Source organism: Aptenodytes forsteri, unplaced genomic scaffold (genome assembly GCF_000699145.1).
Source record: "Aptenodytes forsteri isolate BGI_AS27 unplaced genomic scaffold, ASM69914v1 Scaffold821, whole genome shotgun sequence".
NCBI lineage: Eukaryota > Metazoa > Chordata > Aves > Sphenisciformes > Spheniscidae > Aptenodytes > Aptenodytes forsteri.
The window spans coordinates 54,901-70,827 of NW_008795630.1; the positions used below are offsets into that span (position 1 = coordinate 54,901).

The 15,927-nt window shown below is 43.4% G+C and overlaps 1 protein-coding gene across 1 annotated transcript in view; it reads left to right on the plus strand.

Annotated features, from left to right (window-relative positions):
- PRR5L (proline rich 5 like) overlaps window positions 1-15,927 on the plus strand; it is a 57,854-nt gene that overhangs the window by 11,978 nt on the left and 29,949 nt on the right. The window contains exons 3-4 of the mRNA XM_009282455.1: window positions 823-903; window positions 4,386-4,434. Coding sequence (XP_009280730.1) covers window positions 823-903; window positions 4,386-4,434 — 130 coding nt within the window. The remainder of the gene's footprint in view (window positions 1-822; window positions 904-4,385; window positions 4,435-15,927) is intronic.

The window sequence follows — 15,927 nt, forward strand, 5'->3', positions numbered from 1 at the left end:
GCGGCCTCACCAGGGCCGAGTACAGGGGCACGATGGTTTCCCTACTCCTGCTGGCCACACTATTTCTGATACAGGCCAGGATGCCATTGGCCTTCTTGGCCGCCTGGGCACACTGCTGGCTCATGTTCAGCCGGCTGTCAACCAGCACCCAGAAGGGAATGCCCGTTAAGGGAATGACACCTCCTCTTGTTAGCCATGGCAAGCCTTTAGACCTGCTAAACCATATTATATGCTGTCACTTTATGACTTCCTCTGTGCTGGTGAGAGAAGTATGAGTTAGAAGATCCTCCAACAGCATCTTACAAGCATTAACAGGGCTTAAAGTTGGGTCTGACTGAGATGATGCTGGCTGCAGAACGTCTTCTAGCACAGCCAGGGTCCTGCCAGATGCTGCAGATTGGGTGGTTCCTGCTAGCATCACTGGATAATGCAATGTGATGTGTTTGGCAGATATTGCCAAAAATCTATGTCTCCTCATAGCAACTAGCCTGCAGCACACAGCAGAGATCCCCTAAACAGTCGCGTTAAAGATATATCTGGTGTGAATGTGCTCTTTGTGAACAGTGTCCCTGTAACAACTTTCCCTTGCTTACTCTAGGCACAACTTGAGATTGGTTCTGCTCTGTCTCCCATGAGAGATGTAGGTAAATAAGAGTGATGATTTCCAGGGAAGAAAGAGTAGAAGTATTTAAGTGCAATTAATCTCTCCACCCCATTATAACCACTCAGCTTTTGGCGGCTAGCTCACATTGCGCTCTGTGTTAAATCATACTGGTGGCTGTTATTTATGGATGTTGTACTGTCTCATTTCTTTTTTGGCAGTGTTCAAACAGCAGTGATAAATGTGTTCAAAGGGGGAGGCTTGCAGAACAATGAACTTTACACCCTCAATGAAAATATCAGGTAGGTTGCTGAAATGCATGAAAAGGGATTTTTGTTGCTGCCGGTTTGATGTTCTTGTTTTTGTTCCCCTACAGAACCGCAGTTAGAGGATATTGGTGGAAGGAGCAGGGATCGAAGCAAACTTAAGCACAGCTTTGGGGTTTCAGGCTAACTTACTTCTTTTTTGCTATTGGGTGGAGTGAATGGCATGGGGCACCTGGATAACATTTCTCTGACTTGTGTGGATGTGTAGCTTTGACAATGACGGGATGTGTATTGACTTGGATTATAAGGATTTCGTCCCCTCCTAGGGAGTTTGCCTCTTCTGGCTGTTTTTTACACATTTTTGTCAGGGCATTTGTGATGGTAGCAACATCTCTTTTCTAAACCCAAGCTTCTCAGAACTGTGGAGTGTTTAAAATGAAAGCAAAATACAGCATTTCATTTAAAAGCTTAATCTTTACATGATAATTGCAGAGCAAGACCTGAAAATATGAACCCTAAAGATAAAAAAACTAAAAGCTTAACAAACATTTTCTAACACTGATGCTAGTGATGATTAAAAGTCTTATTTTTTTTTAAGCAGGTTTCATGATTATCTGTGCTTTCATCCTGATTATTTGGGAAGTTTGGTTAGCAATAGATAGGACTGCAGAGTAGATAAAGAACAATTCATTCTTGCCTTGGTTCCAAGTGCTGCTAAGAGGTGTATTGTCAGAGCTCATGGATGTAGTTCCTCCTCCCTCTCTCTTTCCCACTACATCCATATTAATTCATCATGAATGCTGTCATATAGGTCTCTGCTTCTCCTTTTATATGTCCCTCCATCCCTATTGCATTTTTCCTGAGCACCAAGATTCAAATGGCAATTTGGGCTAAGCATGTACTAAGCAGCAGTCTAAACTACCCCTTTCCCTACTTTAAAAATAAATGCAGCTTGCAAGGCATGAGACTCTGTCCTACTTGGTCTGGTCCCAAAGGTGAAAGTTTAATATAATTCCTTTTGAGAGCTGAGTGAGGGCAGTGTCTCATGCTTTAATGGTATTTTAGTGTGCTCAGGTCAGAAGTCCTCAAGTTAGGTTTAAGTACTTGGAGCAGTCTTAATTCTCCATGGGATGAGTATTTCTGTAGGTGAAAAGAAAAACAAATGTCATAAGACTTTGGAAATACCCTAACCCACAGACTATTGGCAGACTTGGGGACCGGCTTTGGGTTTTGTGACTCGTCTGCCAGGCTGTTGCCTGCTGTAGTGGCTGCAGCCTGCTTTCCCTCCCCAGTGCAAGCAGGCGCTCCTTCCCACCCTTGTGGGGAGACAGTACGCTGGGCACAATAGCCGTGTTGCCTGGGCTTGGCCCCAGTGGCTGGACCATGCTCTCTTCATGTTGGTTACTGAAGTGGATCTAGACTGTCGAGATCCACAGGAAGGATCCATTGAAGAACAGGAAATTCTTTGTGAACTGTGTATGCTTTGTAAGCAGTGCTGATGGTGGGAGGGGAAATGCCCTCTTCCACGGACAGGCACTCTTAGGCAGCACTTGGAAGCACTCACCTTGAAATACATGATTAATGTTCCTGCAGGTGCCCTGAGCATTGGTTACATCTCCAAATGTCATTCTCTAAATAGGCCACTTTAACATTCAAGTAGCTCATTAGCGTCTGTCTAAGGAGCAAAGGACATGCATCTGTACGTTTGCATGCACACCTTCAGCCTTGCACCTGTGACTCTTGATGTAGCTCCCAACACAATGTTAGCTCTGTGTGCGCAAGGTGAATCTCTAGCTTGGCGCTGGGCAAAAAGCCAGACCTGTCAGATGGCCGAATCTTGTGTGCCATTAGGTCGAGCTGGTGCATTTTCCTTGTTTGTAGTTCTCCATTCAGCTCCTTGGTGGAAGTTAGCAAATGCAGTGCTTTAAGAGACTCGCAGATTCTGCACAGTGCTTAGTTATTTGACAGTGGGAAACGCAGGAGAGTTTTAAAGTAGGACAATAATGACAGGACCAGGAGATGAGCAGGTGGTAACATTTTGCTCTGGATTGCTGCCACCAAATTTTTATCTTGCTGTGATTTGATATCATCTCACTGGATACTTTTTTTTTTTTTTACTGCTCTGAAAGTTGTCACAACAAGAGGAAATGTAAGAAATGACATCGGGAGATGGGATTTCAGGAAGCAGGAGGTGATGTGGCCATGATTAGGAGGAGACCCCTCCCTTGGGTTGTCTCTAGGGTGCAAGCCTCCGGTTGCTGGTCTGCCTGCGCGAGATGAAGTCCTGCTGTGCGCTTGTCAATCAGCTGGTGGAGAGCCCCCTGGATTCTGCCGAAGCTGGTGGAAGAGCTTCTGGCAAATGGGCCCCCAAAGACTTACCTGGTTTATCCATCTCATAGAAATAGAAATGTGCTTTGAGATGGGTGGGGTGAATATAACTGCTCTGAGAGAGAAAGAGTAAAGGCATGTTGGCATGCAAATAAATGTAGAAGTGTTACAAAATGGTTAGGGAGGAAGGTTGCTGTCAAAATTGACTTTCAGCAAAGATTAGGAAAAAGTGATGTAGTTTGTTAGTAAGAACCCAGCCTGAGAACTGGATGGTCCCTGATTCAAATGCCATTTTTGAGCACTCCTGATTTTACTTCACGTTGGTGAAAAGCAAAACTCTTACAACAGCAAAAACCTGCAATGTTTTGCAGTGGAAATTGTTGGGCACCTTTTAAATTTTAGGCAGAAATTACAGCTACAGAATTTATGCTCACAGTCACTGAAAGCTGAAAGTGCAAATGCTCGTAACTTTGTGAGTTGTTTTTTTTTAATCCTGATTTTTATATCAGAGTTTTGAAATATAAATATGTGTTAAAATTTAAAACTTTTATCACAGCCTGATTTAAAATCCAAGAGTTTTTATCAGAAATACTAGTTTAGAGTGGCTTCTGCCTGCATGTATTTAAAACACCTCTTGTTAAATTTCTAGAATTACTTTCCTGAAAAATACGGCTTTTTTTTTTTTTTAAATGCGGTAGTCACGGGGAAGCCACAGCTTCTGCTTGTGTGTTTACTTCATTGCTCGTCTCCTTATCCTCCCACCTTCTACTTCCAAGAGAAAAGGAAGTACAGCATTAGGGAGATATGCTATTTTCAGTGAAATGAAAGGTGTCTTTGTTTAAACAAAAAGCAGAAAAAATTATGAATTTCAAACTAAGTAACTTTAAATTGTCTCCCCAACCTTCTGTGCATTCAGGGGGGTAAGTGGGTTTTTTTGCTTGTTCTAGGTGTATAGCTTATAAATAGAAGACTTCAGGGAAACTGTTTCATTCCTTCATAATTTGAGAATAGCCTTTGTGGGCATTTGTAAAATGTATACCTAAATGTAAAAGAAATCTAACTGTGGCCAAAATGACACATTCGCATATACTCATGTAACTTTGGTATGACTGGTAGTAAGGTGCGGATATACCTGTAAGAAATGACCATCAATGGCTGTTACTTCATGGCTGCATTCCTTCTGTCTACAGACGGCTGCTGAAGAGTGAACTTGGATCCTTCATCACAGATTACTTTCAGGTATTACATGATTTGCTTGCTTTCTTTTGAGGTTTGCTCTTTTCAGCTTTTTAGCCTATAAAAAAATTAGGACCCCTTTTTACATACACGTAGCCTACAAGTTTCATTTTTGTTTTGCTACAGAAGATGATGGAGGTACTGGACTTTTTTGATGTGGGCCATATAGCCTTGGGAGTAATCATATTTATGGGTGTATGTGCTAAATTAAGGATGATCTTCCTTTGTGCTTAAGAAAGGCTAGTAGTCTGCCAAGGTCAAGAAGGAATTCACCTGAACTTCTAAAAGAAGATGGGATACCTTTTCATAGGTTTTTTTCACCCTACTTCTCTAGTATAGAGAATTCAGAAGTAGGTTTTCTGCAACAGGGGCTAGCAAAGGGGAAGAGAAAAGATAACGGCTGTCTGTTTTGGGCGGGGGGCAGAGAAGGAAGTACCTATCAGCAGGAAATCATCCTAGGTCCTGTTTGCCTTTTAGTCCCACAAGTATAAATGCAACCTGTGAAAAAGCGAAAGATGAAGGATGAGGGAAAACCTGATCAATCACAAATGTGAATAAGTGTTATTGCCTTTTACTGATACTGTCCAGATAGACAGAGGTTCAAATGTAACCACATGAAAGTGTGTTGGATGATTTTGAGAGAGCACTGATGGCTTTCAGTGTTGTAAGTTGTTCTGTGTAGTGTTGATTAAAAAAAGAAGGAGGCTGCTGAAAACAAGAGGGTTTTCTTCCCTTTGAGTAAGAGAGAGAGAGAGAGAAAATTTCAGTACTTTCTGAAGTGGCTGACGCTACTGCATGCTGTGCTAACAGCTTAGAAAGGGGAAAAAGAAGACTAGTGGTGTTTCCTATCAGTATTAGATTACATGACTTAAAAAAATCCCCCACGCTGTGCTATCAGGTGAGAAGCAAACTCCTGCCCCAGGAGTAGTTATGTTTCACTTCTTTAGACCCTATCTGCACAAGTCGTTTACTGGAAAGAGGCAGCTGCTGGCGCTGAATGGTGGGATGTTTCCTAGACTGTGAGTGGGGTCTGGTGGCAGCCTGGCGGAAAGGCTGTGAGCCTGTAGTGCAAAGTGCCTGGCTTAAGTGGAAATCTGCTACTGCTCCTGCTAATTTAAAAACAAGCAAATGAAAGTTTGCAACTAAATATATGTGGCAAATTGAAATTTGAAGGGTCTTGGTCAGGTACCCAGGTACTAAAGTGTTAGGCATGGTGTGCAAGGCTGGAATAAGCAGAAAATGTCCAGAAGCAACTTCATGTACCCCTAAGCCTGAACAGAGCATGGAGCTGAGCACGGTCCCGAGGGATGTGAGGTGCTGACGTATGACTGTTATCTGGTTTTGAAAATTCGGAGTGTACGGAAAGAGGCCTGGGTGGGTTCCAGTGCTGAGTAAGACACAGCTGCATCGTGTCACTGCGCAAGAGGGGCTGACAACTGCTGGGGACTGGATGGCTCCCAGCGCTGGGGTTTGGATGTGTTGTTCTCTTCCTCTAGACTGTAAACCTCAAGCCTGTCACAGTCATGCCGGGGTTAGTGGCATTAGCTGAGTCCCCTTAGATCTCTTAGTAGTAGAGCTGATGACTGAAGAGACTGCTTAGACTACAGCCTGCTCACTGCTGGAGGCTGGATATCTGTGTTGCATCCCTCTTAGTAAGCCGAGGGCTTGTCTTGGGAGAAGGATCTGATCACCAGCATTGTTTTCTGCAAAAGCAGGAGCAAAAACTGTCCTCTTTCACCCTAATGGCAGGGCTGTACGACTTCAGCCACAGGCCACAATCACAATATAGGTACTTAGCTCTGCACTACTGTTGAGAGAGTGGTGGCCTTTGCCTTGGAGAGCGTGCAGTGCAAGGGCTTGGCTGCGCTCACCTCTGAGTTTGTTTTTCTGTCAGTCTGTCTGTTCGCACTTGTGAAAATATCTCAGCGTATATGTACTAGTTCACCTGCAGCTGCTGTTCTCCTACTGAAGCTGCTGGGACTCAAATTTGATTTCTGGGATTTTTTTTGCTCAATGTTAAAAGGAGTAACTTGGCATCCGTCAGACTTAGCCCGAAGTAAAACTCTTGGTGCTGGCAAGCCATGAGACAAACTGTGAGATAAAGGTTATTGTAGGAAATGAGCTTTTTTCCCTGCTGTGAGCTAAGATGCAGACTTATTTCTGGTTCTAGACTGACAGCGCATGGCAGTGATAAAAGTTACCACTCCCTCCTGAATGTCTTTACTCAAAAATCCTCAGGCCATGGAGTGGGAAAAGACTATTCATGTGCCAAACAAGGGCTGACAACATTATTTCATTTGTCTGTGGGTTCAGTTTCACTGCTGATGCCAGCTGATTTACAGCAATACTGCTGCCACCAAAATGAGCAGAGTTGAATCAGGCTGCTGATTTGGCTGAAAAATAACCTTGAAAGAAAAAATAAAGTTTTCAGCTACTTCCTTTGATTTGTTGCGCTCATCACTTCTGACATGGCGGAGGTGATGGGAGTGGGTCACCAGGATGGGGAGTGGAGTGGAAATGCTCCTCCATCTGTTAAAGCCCACTGAAAACCTATCTCGAGAACCAAGTTTACTGTTCTCTTAGACTGAAATGGACCCTGAAGGATCTGCTCTCATGTGTAACCAGGCAGTTTTAAGTATCCTAGCAGCGATTAGAGCAACTAACTGGATCATGTAATGTAATATTTAGATGTGATAAATTGACTTAAATGTTTTCCATTTCTTATGCCACAGCACTTGTAACAGGAGCCACTAAGATTATTTTTAAAATCACATTTTCCATTGTTTTAAGAGTTCTGGCTCTTATATTATGTATATTTTATACACACACACATGCACAATTTTTCTAACCACTGAATATTTAAGACTAAAATGGAGCAGTGCTTTTATAGTGAGAGAAATCTACCTTTGTGATCAACTTGACTTGATTACTCACAAGTCCTTTTCACCAACACTCATGCAAATTACCATTTTCTAGCTCCTGAGGTTGCTAAAGGAATGTTTAGGAAACAGTTGGGGTTTAGGCAGTCTTTCTCTGCTACCAAACCATGATCATACCAGAATTACTGAGTCTGTTTTGTATTTGAAAGAGAAATGTAATTCCTGTAAGGGTTTCAGTGGGAACTCAGATGTTTCATTCTGAAAGAGGTTTGTGTTTATAACTCTGCTCTTCTAGCAACCCTATTATATATACAAATCATCTCCTTGGATTGAAGTCTGAGTGTAAATGCCAGATAGTTGGGACTTGTAATATTTGCTGCAGATCTGCCTTAAAGCAGTGCTTCATGCTCCAGGTTTTCCAGTGCTGACTTTGCCCATGAACTGCTCCAATAGTTTCCTGCTGCTGAAAAGGGGCACTTTGTACCCACCCCTCTGCTCAGTAACCCAGCAGGGCACCATCTGCTCTCACTGCTGGGTTAATTCTCTGGTGGTCAGCTGAACTGCAAGAAGGAGGAATCCTATGACCATGGAAAGTAAGAGGCTGGGATTTGGAGGAACAGGGTGTATTGGCGATTGGGACTTCTCTGGGACAGCTGTAAGATTTTTCAGATAAGCTCCCTTCATTTTCATGCTGTCTGGCCCTCGTGGTTGTGGAGAAAATTTTTGAAATATAAAACTAGTGAGTGTTTGCAAATTTATTGCGCAAAACAATTGATAAATTGATGCATTATCTTCCTGATTCTGCAAACAGCCTGAAACAAAACCTTTGGAAAGGATGAACTGTTTCTTTTCACTCTCTGCGGGCTTGTTAATCTTGAAACTCACGGGGGAAAATGGAAATGCTAGTTATTTCACAGCTAACCACTTTAGCAGAACTGCCTGGTTTATGCATATTAACTCCAAACTGTCTCCTCCCAAGACAGAGAGACCCGATCCCTTCCCAGACACTGTAACCTTTCCCAGCACCCACGGGCTGCAAAGCAGAAAGTCAGATGCCCAGAGTTGATGCCTCTCCAGCCTGACGTCCACTGCCTGCACTGGCCAAGCTGGTAGATGAGGGATGGCGAGTGGACTGTATTTCCTCATTTAATCCAATGAGAGCTTTGATGTTGTAAAACCAGAAGCGAAGCTGTTACATAATTTCCAGCCTGCTGCAGTAGAGAGCTGTGGGAGACAACAAGTCCTGACTCAGAATTAGGCCCAGCTTTCTGTTTGTATGCAAACCCATAGAAACCGCAGTGTGCAAGCACCCGTGTTGCTGGGGTGTCAAGTGAAGTCAAAATAGCAAGGTGATAATGGATAGCTGCAAAAGTAAGCAGCACCAGTGACAAAGCAAGCCTGGATCCAAGCCAAAATTGGTTTTGTCCTCTCCCTTTAGAGCAGTCAGAAGTGGGACTAATGAACCTTCTGTGGTCAGAGTCCCTCTTGCTGTAGGTTAGCCAGCTGTGCAAGGCGGCTGCAGTGGTAGGGGGAAACATGCATTCCTCCCTCTGCTGTAGCACCATAAAGCTTTTGCTTAAGTCCCTGCTGCATGTCTTTCTGGGACTCCAGCCTATCCAGCATCTCTCGTGATGCTTGCTCTCCTTTGAAAGGCTGCTTTGTAAAGCCATGCTAACAGCTGAAAATGCCGCGTGTCCCTCTCTCCTGCTTAGTCAAAGAGAAAAACCTGGTGCGTGTGACATTTCTTTCCTTGGTGCCAGGTTTCTACTTCTACCTGTTTTGCAGCAAGGCAAGGAAATAGTTGTGTAGGTTATTGGAGTGATGGTTATTGCTGGATAAAGGCAGCACTAGCTCTTCTCTGGCCAAATGCTGTCTCATGCCTGCTGCCAGGGGCTGCAGCGGCTCAGCCGCTGCACAAGGGGAGAGAATTCACACTTGTGTGATTTGCAGAGCTCAGCCCTATGTCTGCAGTACTCTTTTGGGTCAAGCTGGTCTTTATTATTGTATTTCTTTCCTTGCTGGCTAGGAACCTCTGTTCATGCAGGTCTGCTAATTATTTCTGCTTCGTCTGGGACTTTCTAGGACTGAGCTTTCATGGAGCAGCTCCAGAGACTCCATAGCAACTGCCCAGCTTTGTTATCACGGACAGGGTCACCCCGCAGCTCAGCCCCATTACTGCGAGCCAAGCAGAGGACCTAGTCCTGGGTGGCAGCAGCAGCAGGGACACCTGCTTTCAGGCCTTGCACACATCGGCTCTGTAGATGTGCGTGATTCACTTGAAATGGTGCCTGGTTGCTACCGCTCAAAGCGTCGCGTGGGATGGCGTGCCATGCCCTGGCTAAGCAGGGCTCCTGCCTGGAGCAGTGACTCACCAGTGCAGAGCTGGGGGGCCTGGCCGTGGGATTTTCCCATAGCTGCTGCCTCGCTGGTGCGCTGTGGTCTAGATCATAGCAGTGCTGCCTACTCGGTCTGCCTGGTCTGCTCTCCTTCTTACTCTCCCTGCCTCACTTTGTCTCCTTAAGCGGTCTTTCTTTTTTATCTGTTTTGAACAAAGTTGTCTCTAGAAGAGTCATTTTAGGATGTTATTTCATATTTATCTTGCAATTTGTTCTCTATGTAGGATTAAAATGATCTCTCTGCTTCTGTCACTATTTCCCCTCTTTCTAGAGAAAAAAAAAGGACGGGGGGGGGAATGCTCCAGGTATGACATGCTGCAGCTTACACAGATTTGCATTTTGCAAAACACTGCCAAGAAGTAGGTAGGTGCTCGTGTGCAACTGGCAATAACTTTGTAGAAAATACTTGCCAAGTAAGTTTGGGTGATGCTTTTTTTCTCAAATTAACATCAGATGATCCAAGAAAGAGTGGCTATGCGCTTGTAGAGCCTGTAAAACTGTGGTTTAACACTAGAACACACAGCCTCAGTTGGCTAGAAGAGGGGACTGCATTTAAGAAATGCTGTAATGTGTAGAAGAAAAACTGATTTTTTCACCGAGCAAAATGGGGTCAATTATTTTAAGTTTGCTCTGGATCAGTTTAATCCTGTTCCAAGCTTATGTTTCTGTTTGATGAACTAGTATTAGTTTGTTAATTTTAATGTGGCTTTTCAAAGGCATACTGGCCATATTCAGCTTGGAGACATGAAAGGAAAACAAAATTCGTCCATAATTAAATCGGTGTTCATGTGAACTTTTTTCCCTCCAAGAGTAGTGACTTATTGGGAAATAGTAATATTTTTTGATTAGCAGGAGAATTCCTTTGTGCCTTGCTACACTGCAGAGACATGGCTTTCAGCCGAGATGTGAAATTGCCTGTGATGGCTTGAGCCTCCCTGAGGTTTTCTGTGGAGCTGCTGCCAGAACTACTTAGCTGCTTTTTGCCACCCTTCTGCTTGTGTGTACTGCCCACAGCAGAGCAAGCCATGCTAGTAGCAGGGCTATCACCCCGAAATCCTTCCTGTTCGTTCTGCCCGGAGGCTGTCACCGTGACCAGGCTGCTGGCAGAGTGCTCCCGACAGGCAACATCTAATTTGCCTCTGGCAAAGTCAGATGGGTACCATTTGCCCGGAACGTAGTGGGAGCCCACACAGGAAGGGCCTCCATGGCCCCTGTTGGGGATGACCAGCTCCTGACACGGTGGAGGGAGGGAGAAAGTGCCCATCACTTCTGGCACTGCTGGTTTGAGAGAGGAGCCCCAGCTGTTGTGCCTGGGACAGCTTCCACCTTCAGTCATTGTGCTGAAGGAACTGGAATTGCTCCTCTGGGTATGGATGGAGAAACTCACCTCAATTTCTCTAACAGCGGAGAGGAAGGGGAAGATATCTCTGCTGGGAAAAAGAAGGAATTACCTGGAAAGTGTCTATGTTTTACAGCATGGCGTGTGACTGCCTTCAGTTTTTTTTTTTTTATTCCCAATGATTTCAGCGCAGCTTACTTTGCAAGAGTAATGAGCACGTGCACATTGTGGGAGCGTCTTTGCTGAGGGAAAAATGAGAAGTGATTTTTCTGGAGCTTTGAATCCTGTCTTCCAAAACTCAGGGCATTTGAAAACTTACTTAAAGGCTTTCTCTTAGCTGCACTTCTTGGTGGTATACCTGAAACAGCTATTGTGGTTTTCTGCACTGAGAAAAGTAGGGGAGTTTCAACCTGTGAGATTTCACAAGCTCACTTCTGTCTGCTGCAAAACATCTCTCTCCAAATTTCTCAACTGCATGTATATGTGGGGGGTTAACTCGGGGCTTTGTTTCTCTGCAGTGCATGCTTCATCGTAGCGAGAGTAAGGGCAGGTTTGCAGCACCCGCAATGAACGTATAGCAGCCCATGGTGTCCCAACAGCAGGGTGAGGACTCCACCCTGGGGATTGGGGGAAAGCTGATTTGGGGAGGGGAGGGAATAATTGCCTCTCCAAACGCCCAGTTCAGCTGTAATTACAAAGAGATGGAAGGTGGCAGCTAAACTTTTTCAAATAAATGCACCCTTCAAGCTCACTTGGTGTGTCTTTATCTGGTATTGCTTGCAAATAAAAGATGTATTTTTCCTCTTAGCTCTGTGCCTCTGTGTTGCCTCTGGCAACCAGGGATAAAGCAGTAAAATGAGACTTGTAAGCTAGACAAGGTGTGATACAGACCTCCGCTGAGGCTGCATTTATTAGATTGTATTGTTTTGTCAGCAAACCCTGTAGGGTTTCTTAATGAAAATTTACCTGTCTGGCTTGACCTGAAGGGGTAATGTTCAGATTGAATCCATTTCTAAGCCTGTGACTTTAGCAGAAAATACAGATAAGTAAAATTGCCAGATATTTTTAAGATGGGGAGAAGGGAAATGAAGTGTGGTGGTTTTTTTTTTTTAAAGTCTCTCTCTTCCACAGGAAAAGTGAAAATTTGAGGGGATAATTGAAACATCTGCAGTAACTATATGGGGCTAACTTTTTTTTTTAGAAACCTTAAGAATGAGATGATGCAATCTATTTAGCACACGGAATTACTGATAATACATTCATATGAGCATTATAAATTCTTTACTACAGGGCAATGATTAATATATCCAGTTTTAATAGATAAACTGCGCTGCCCATAAAGGTGTACAAATGCGTATTTTGTTTGCTGACATAGCTGTAAAACAAAGAAAAAAATCTCTGAAAGTAGAAAGCATCAATAATACTAACTTATAAGCAAAGTAGCTGGAAAATTGTATCCACAGTGCTCAGGAAGCATATGTAAATTGAAACCTAATGTTCTAGTGCAGATAGAGAACGAATTCATTTCTTGAGAGAAACACAAGAAAATAAGTGTGACACCCTCATATATATATGTGTGTGTATATTTTTTTATTATATAGTAGTTTAAAATGACACTGTATTAAAGACCAGCTGTAAATTTTCCCTATATGAGAGGTAATTACCTTGAGCTATAGGTTGAAAAATAAAGATTTGAAGTACTTTATTAATAAACTGAAAGCATTTGGAAGGATTAAAGTGCAATATCACTCCAAACATTATCTTATTGTTCAGGCAGAAAAATATTTACAGTGTAAGTGGGTTTCACTTTTTTTCCCCCTCATAATCTTTTCCATTCCAGATTTCTTCCTCCCTCCTTTTTCACATTGTTTGTTTTTTCCTGGAAAGTCTTTCTTTTGTTGTTGTCCAGAGTCTGACATATGTAGTCATTTATTTCTGCTGAACAAATCTAAAATTTGAATGGAGATCCCAACAACTTATTATTTCCCTCCAAAGCCTATATTTCTGCTATAGAATCTTTGCAAAATATTCACCTTCCATTAGTTGATAACGTTTGGAAACGTTGCAATTTTTTTTGTCATGTGAACATATTTGTCCAACTTGCTAATTGCTGTTGTCATTGCCCAGGTGAAAAGTGACTCCCAGGCACGTTCTCTTTGCAGCTTACCCACCCTTTGGCAGCCCTGTTCCTCCTGCGTTCTGCTGGGAGCTCTGGCTTTCTCTTTCTCTCAACCCTAACACTCATGCTAACTGAGGGGTGAGCCCTAGACAAAGCCCCCCAGCCATTAAAAATTTCTCACTGACAAGTTCCCTTTGCTCCCTGCAGGTTCCTTTGGCAGCCCTTTGTCACGTTGGTGAGGATGAATAAATCAGAAAATAGGCTTCCGCAGGAAAAAAAATTAAATTGTTTTATTGGGGGGGATTCCAGAGTCCAAAAAACTGCAGAAAGTGGACTTTTTTTCAGAATAAATGTATGGCTTTTTGGCTAAAACTGAGTAAGCTGTTGCAAGCAGGGTGAGATACCACAGGTCACGGACGTGGCTTGAGCTGCCAGGCCCTCGGTGGTGCATGTCCTGCTGGAGGTCCCTCCACTCCTGCTAACCCAGGTGGGCACCAGTGTCGTGGAAGAAGTCAGCAAAGACCAAAGCATACCCTCCTAAACTGACAGCCATGCACTATGTGAGGCCTAGAAGCAGCTGCTTTGCTGTCTGCAGTATTGCCAGAGAGCTCTGCTTTTTACCTGTTGGCATCCACAGTTTTTCAACTGCAGTTAATGAGAGTCATTTGTACACTGTTTGTGAGTGGGTTCAGAAGGTCACATGCAAAAGTGTTTTGGGTCACCTGTGTGCAGAATAGCAATTTTAGCATGTTCTTCTGACAAACAGGACTGTTCAAGTGAACCCTGATTCCTGTGCTGAAATTGCTAGGATTGGTTAATCATAGAGTATTGAAATTTGTTTATAGCTTGACTGTACTGCGTGGATAGGATTGTTTTTGCACTCTGCTAAAGCTAGTAAAGGTCAAAGTTTTGTGACTTGGATGGGCGGTTCAAATAATACAGTTTCATCCCATGTGTTGCTCCTAAAATGCTCTGGTTTTGTTCTGTAACTAATTTAAAAGGAGCCTGAATTCTACATTATTTTGGGAATAAGACCATACTAAATATTTTTGGGTTTGAATTCTGAGAAAAAGCCACCTGCTAGCAGGGCCAAATTACCTTAATTACAAGCTTGACCATTAATTATTTTTCCCTTGTATGCACTATACAATATTTAACTGTTATTGCTGCTAACAGAGCTTACCACTGGTGAATTGGATGGCCATTCCTCCTTATGTCATGACTGAACTCTGGATACACATTAGGGGATGCAGGTTTTTTTTTTGTTTTTTTTTTTAAAGCGGTGTCTCAAAAGTACTTACATCTGGCTTATTTAAAACAAGTAAGCCACTGTAGCAAAACATGAGTTAATGTTTTAATGTGGATGAAGTAGCCATGAGATGGGACAACAGCCAAGGAAGGGTACCCATTTCCGCTCTGTTGTATAACACCACACTTCTTTCACACCATGAAGAAGATAATGTCCATACAGTCTTGTCTTGACTTGAGATGAAACTTTTCATGGAAGTTCCCCCAACTACCCATAGCACGTGAGGCACCTGGTGAGCTTGTATGGCTTGTTCTTTCTTCCAGGCCGTTTTTGCTGAAATCTTGACAAAGATGCCAATGGAAAAATTTCCCTCTGGTATTGGCAGTGGCACCCGGCCCCAAAGGGTCTCAGAGCTCACCTTGCATGAGGTGAGATTCCAAAGCAAAAGGAGTTTCTTGAATTCAGCCCCTGATTTTATTAATTTCAGTATTTTCCTACCTGACAGCTTTTTGAATATAAATTTTCCACCAGGACAATGCATCCAGAGATGTTTCCTTACTGATAGGATGTATGCTGGTCTCTTCAGTCCCTCAGCCTCAACCTACTTGCAAAAGACTTCTGGAGTCTGATTAGATACTATTTAATGAAAAGTCCTTCCTTTTTTACACATTTCAATGATGTCTGATGCAGGTTTTTCTTTTGTTCTGGAAAGCGAAGTACAAGTACAAGCAGAGAATGTCACAGAGCAACATTTCCTTCTTTTTATTCGCTTCAACAGTACCCTAGTTTAGTATTGCTTCTTGTTGTAGCGAGGATGCAGAGGTATGCTGCTGTCTTTGCTTGGGGTGGCTTACATGGTCACCTGCTTGTGTGTATCATGAACGAGCCAGCCTGGTATATGGTTACAGAGGGCAGGTCTGTCATCCAGAGCAGCAGCGCAAGGGCAGGTGTGTGGTATGGCAGCTCATCAGGGGGCTGTGGTGGTGTCCAGGCAATGGTGTAACGACTGTCCATTGGGAGTGAAAAAAGATGTGCCTTGCTCCTCAGCTGATGGAAGGTTGAAAGGTGCAACTTTGACCTGGTTACCCATTAAAAACAAAAGCTGGAGGATGAACATGAGAGAGAGAGAGAGAGAGAGAGAGGTCTCTGAATATTGTGCGCTACCCTGATATTGAATCCTGTTAGAGGGACAGAAGGCTTTATTCTTTATCAGTATGATCTCTGTGGTAGGACTGAACCTTGTAGGGTACAATAATAGCGTGTTATGTGGTGTCCTGGTTTTGGCTGGGATAGAGTTAATTTTCTTCCTAGTAGCTGGTATAGTGCTGTGTTTTGGATTTAGGATGAGAATAATGTTGATAACACACTGATGTTTTAGTTGTTGCTGAGCAGTGCTTACACTAGTCAAGGACTTTTCAGCTTCTCATGCCCTGCCAGCGAGAAGCTGGGAGGGGGCACAGCCAGGACAGCTGACCCAAACTGGCCAAAGGGCTATTCCATACCATATGATGTCA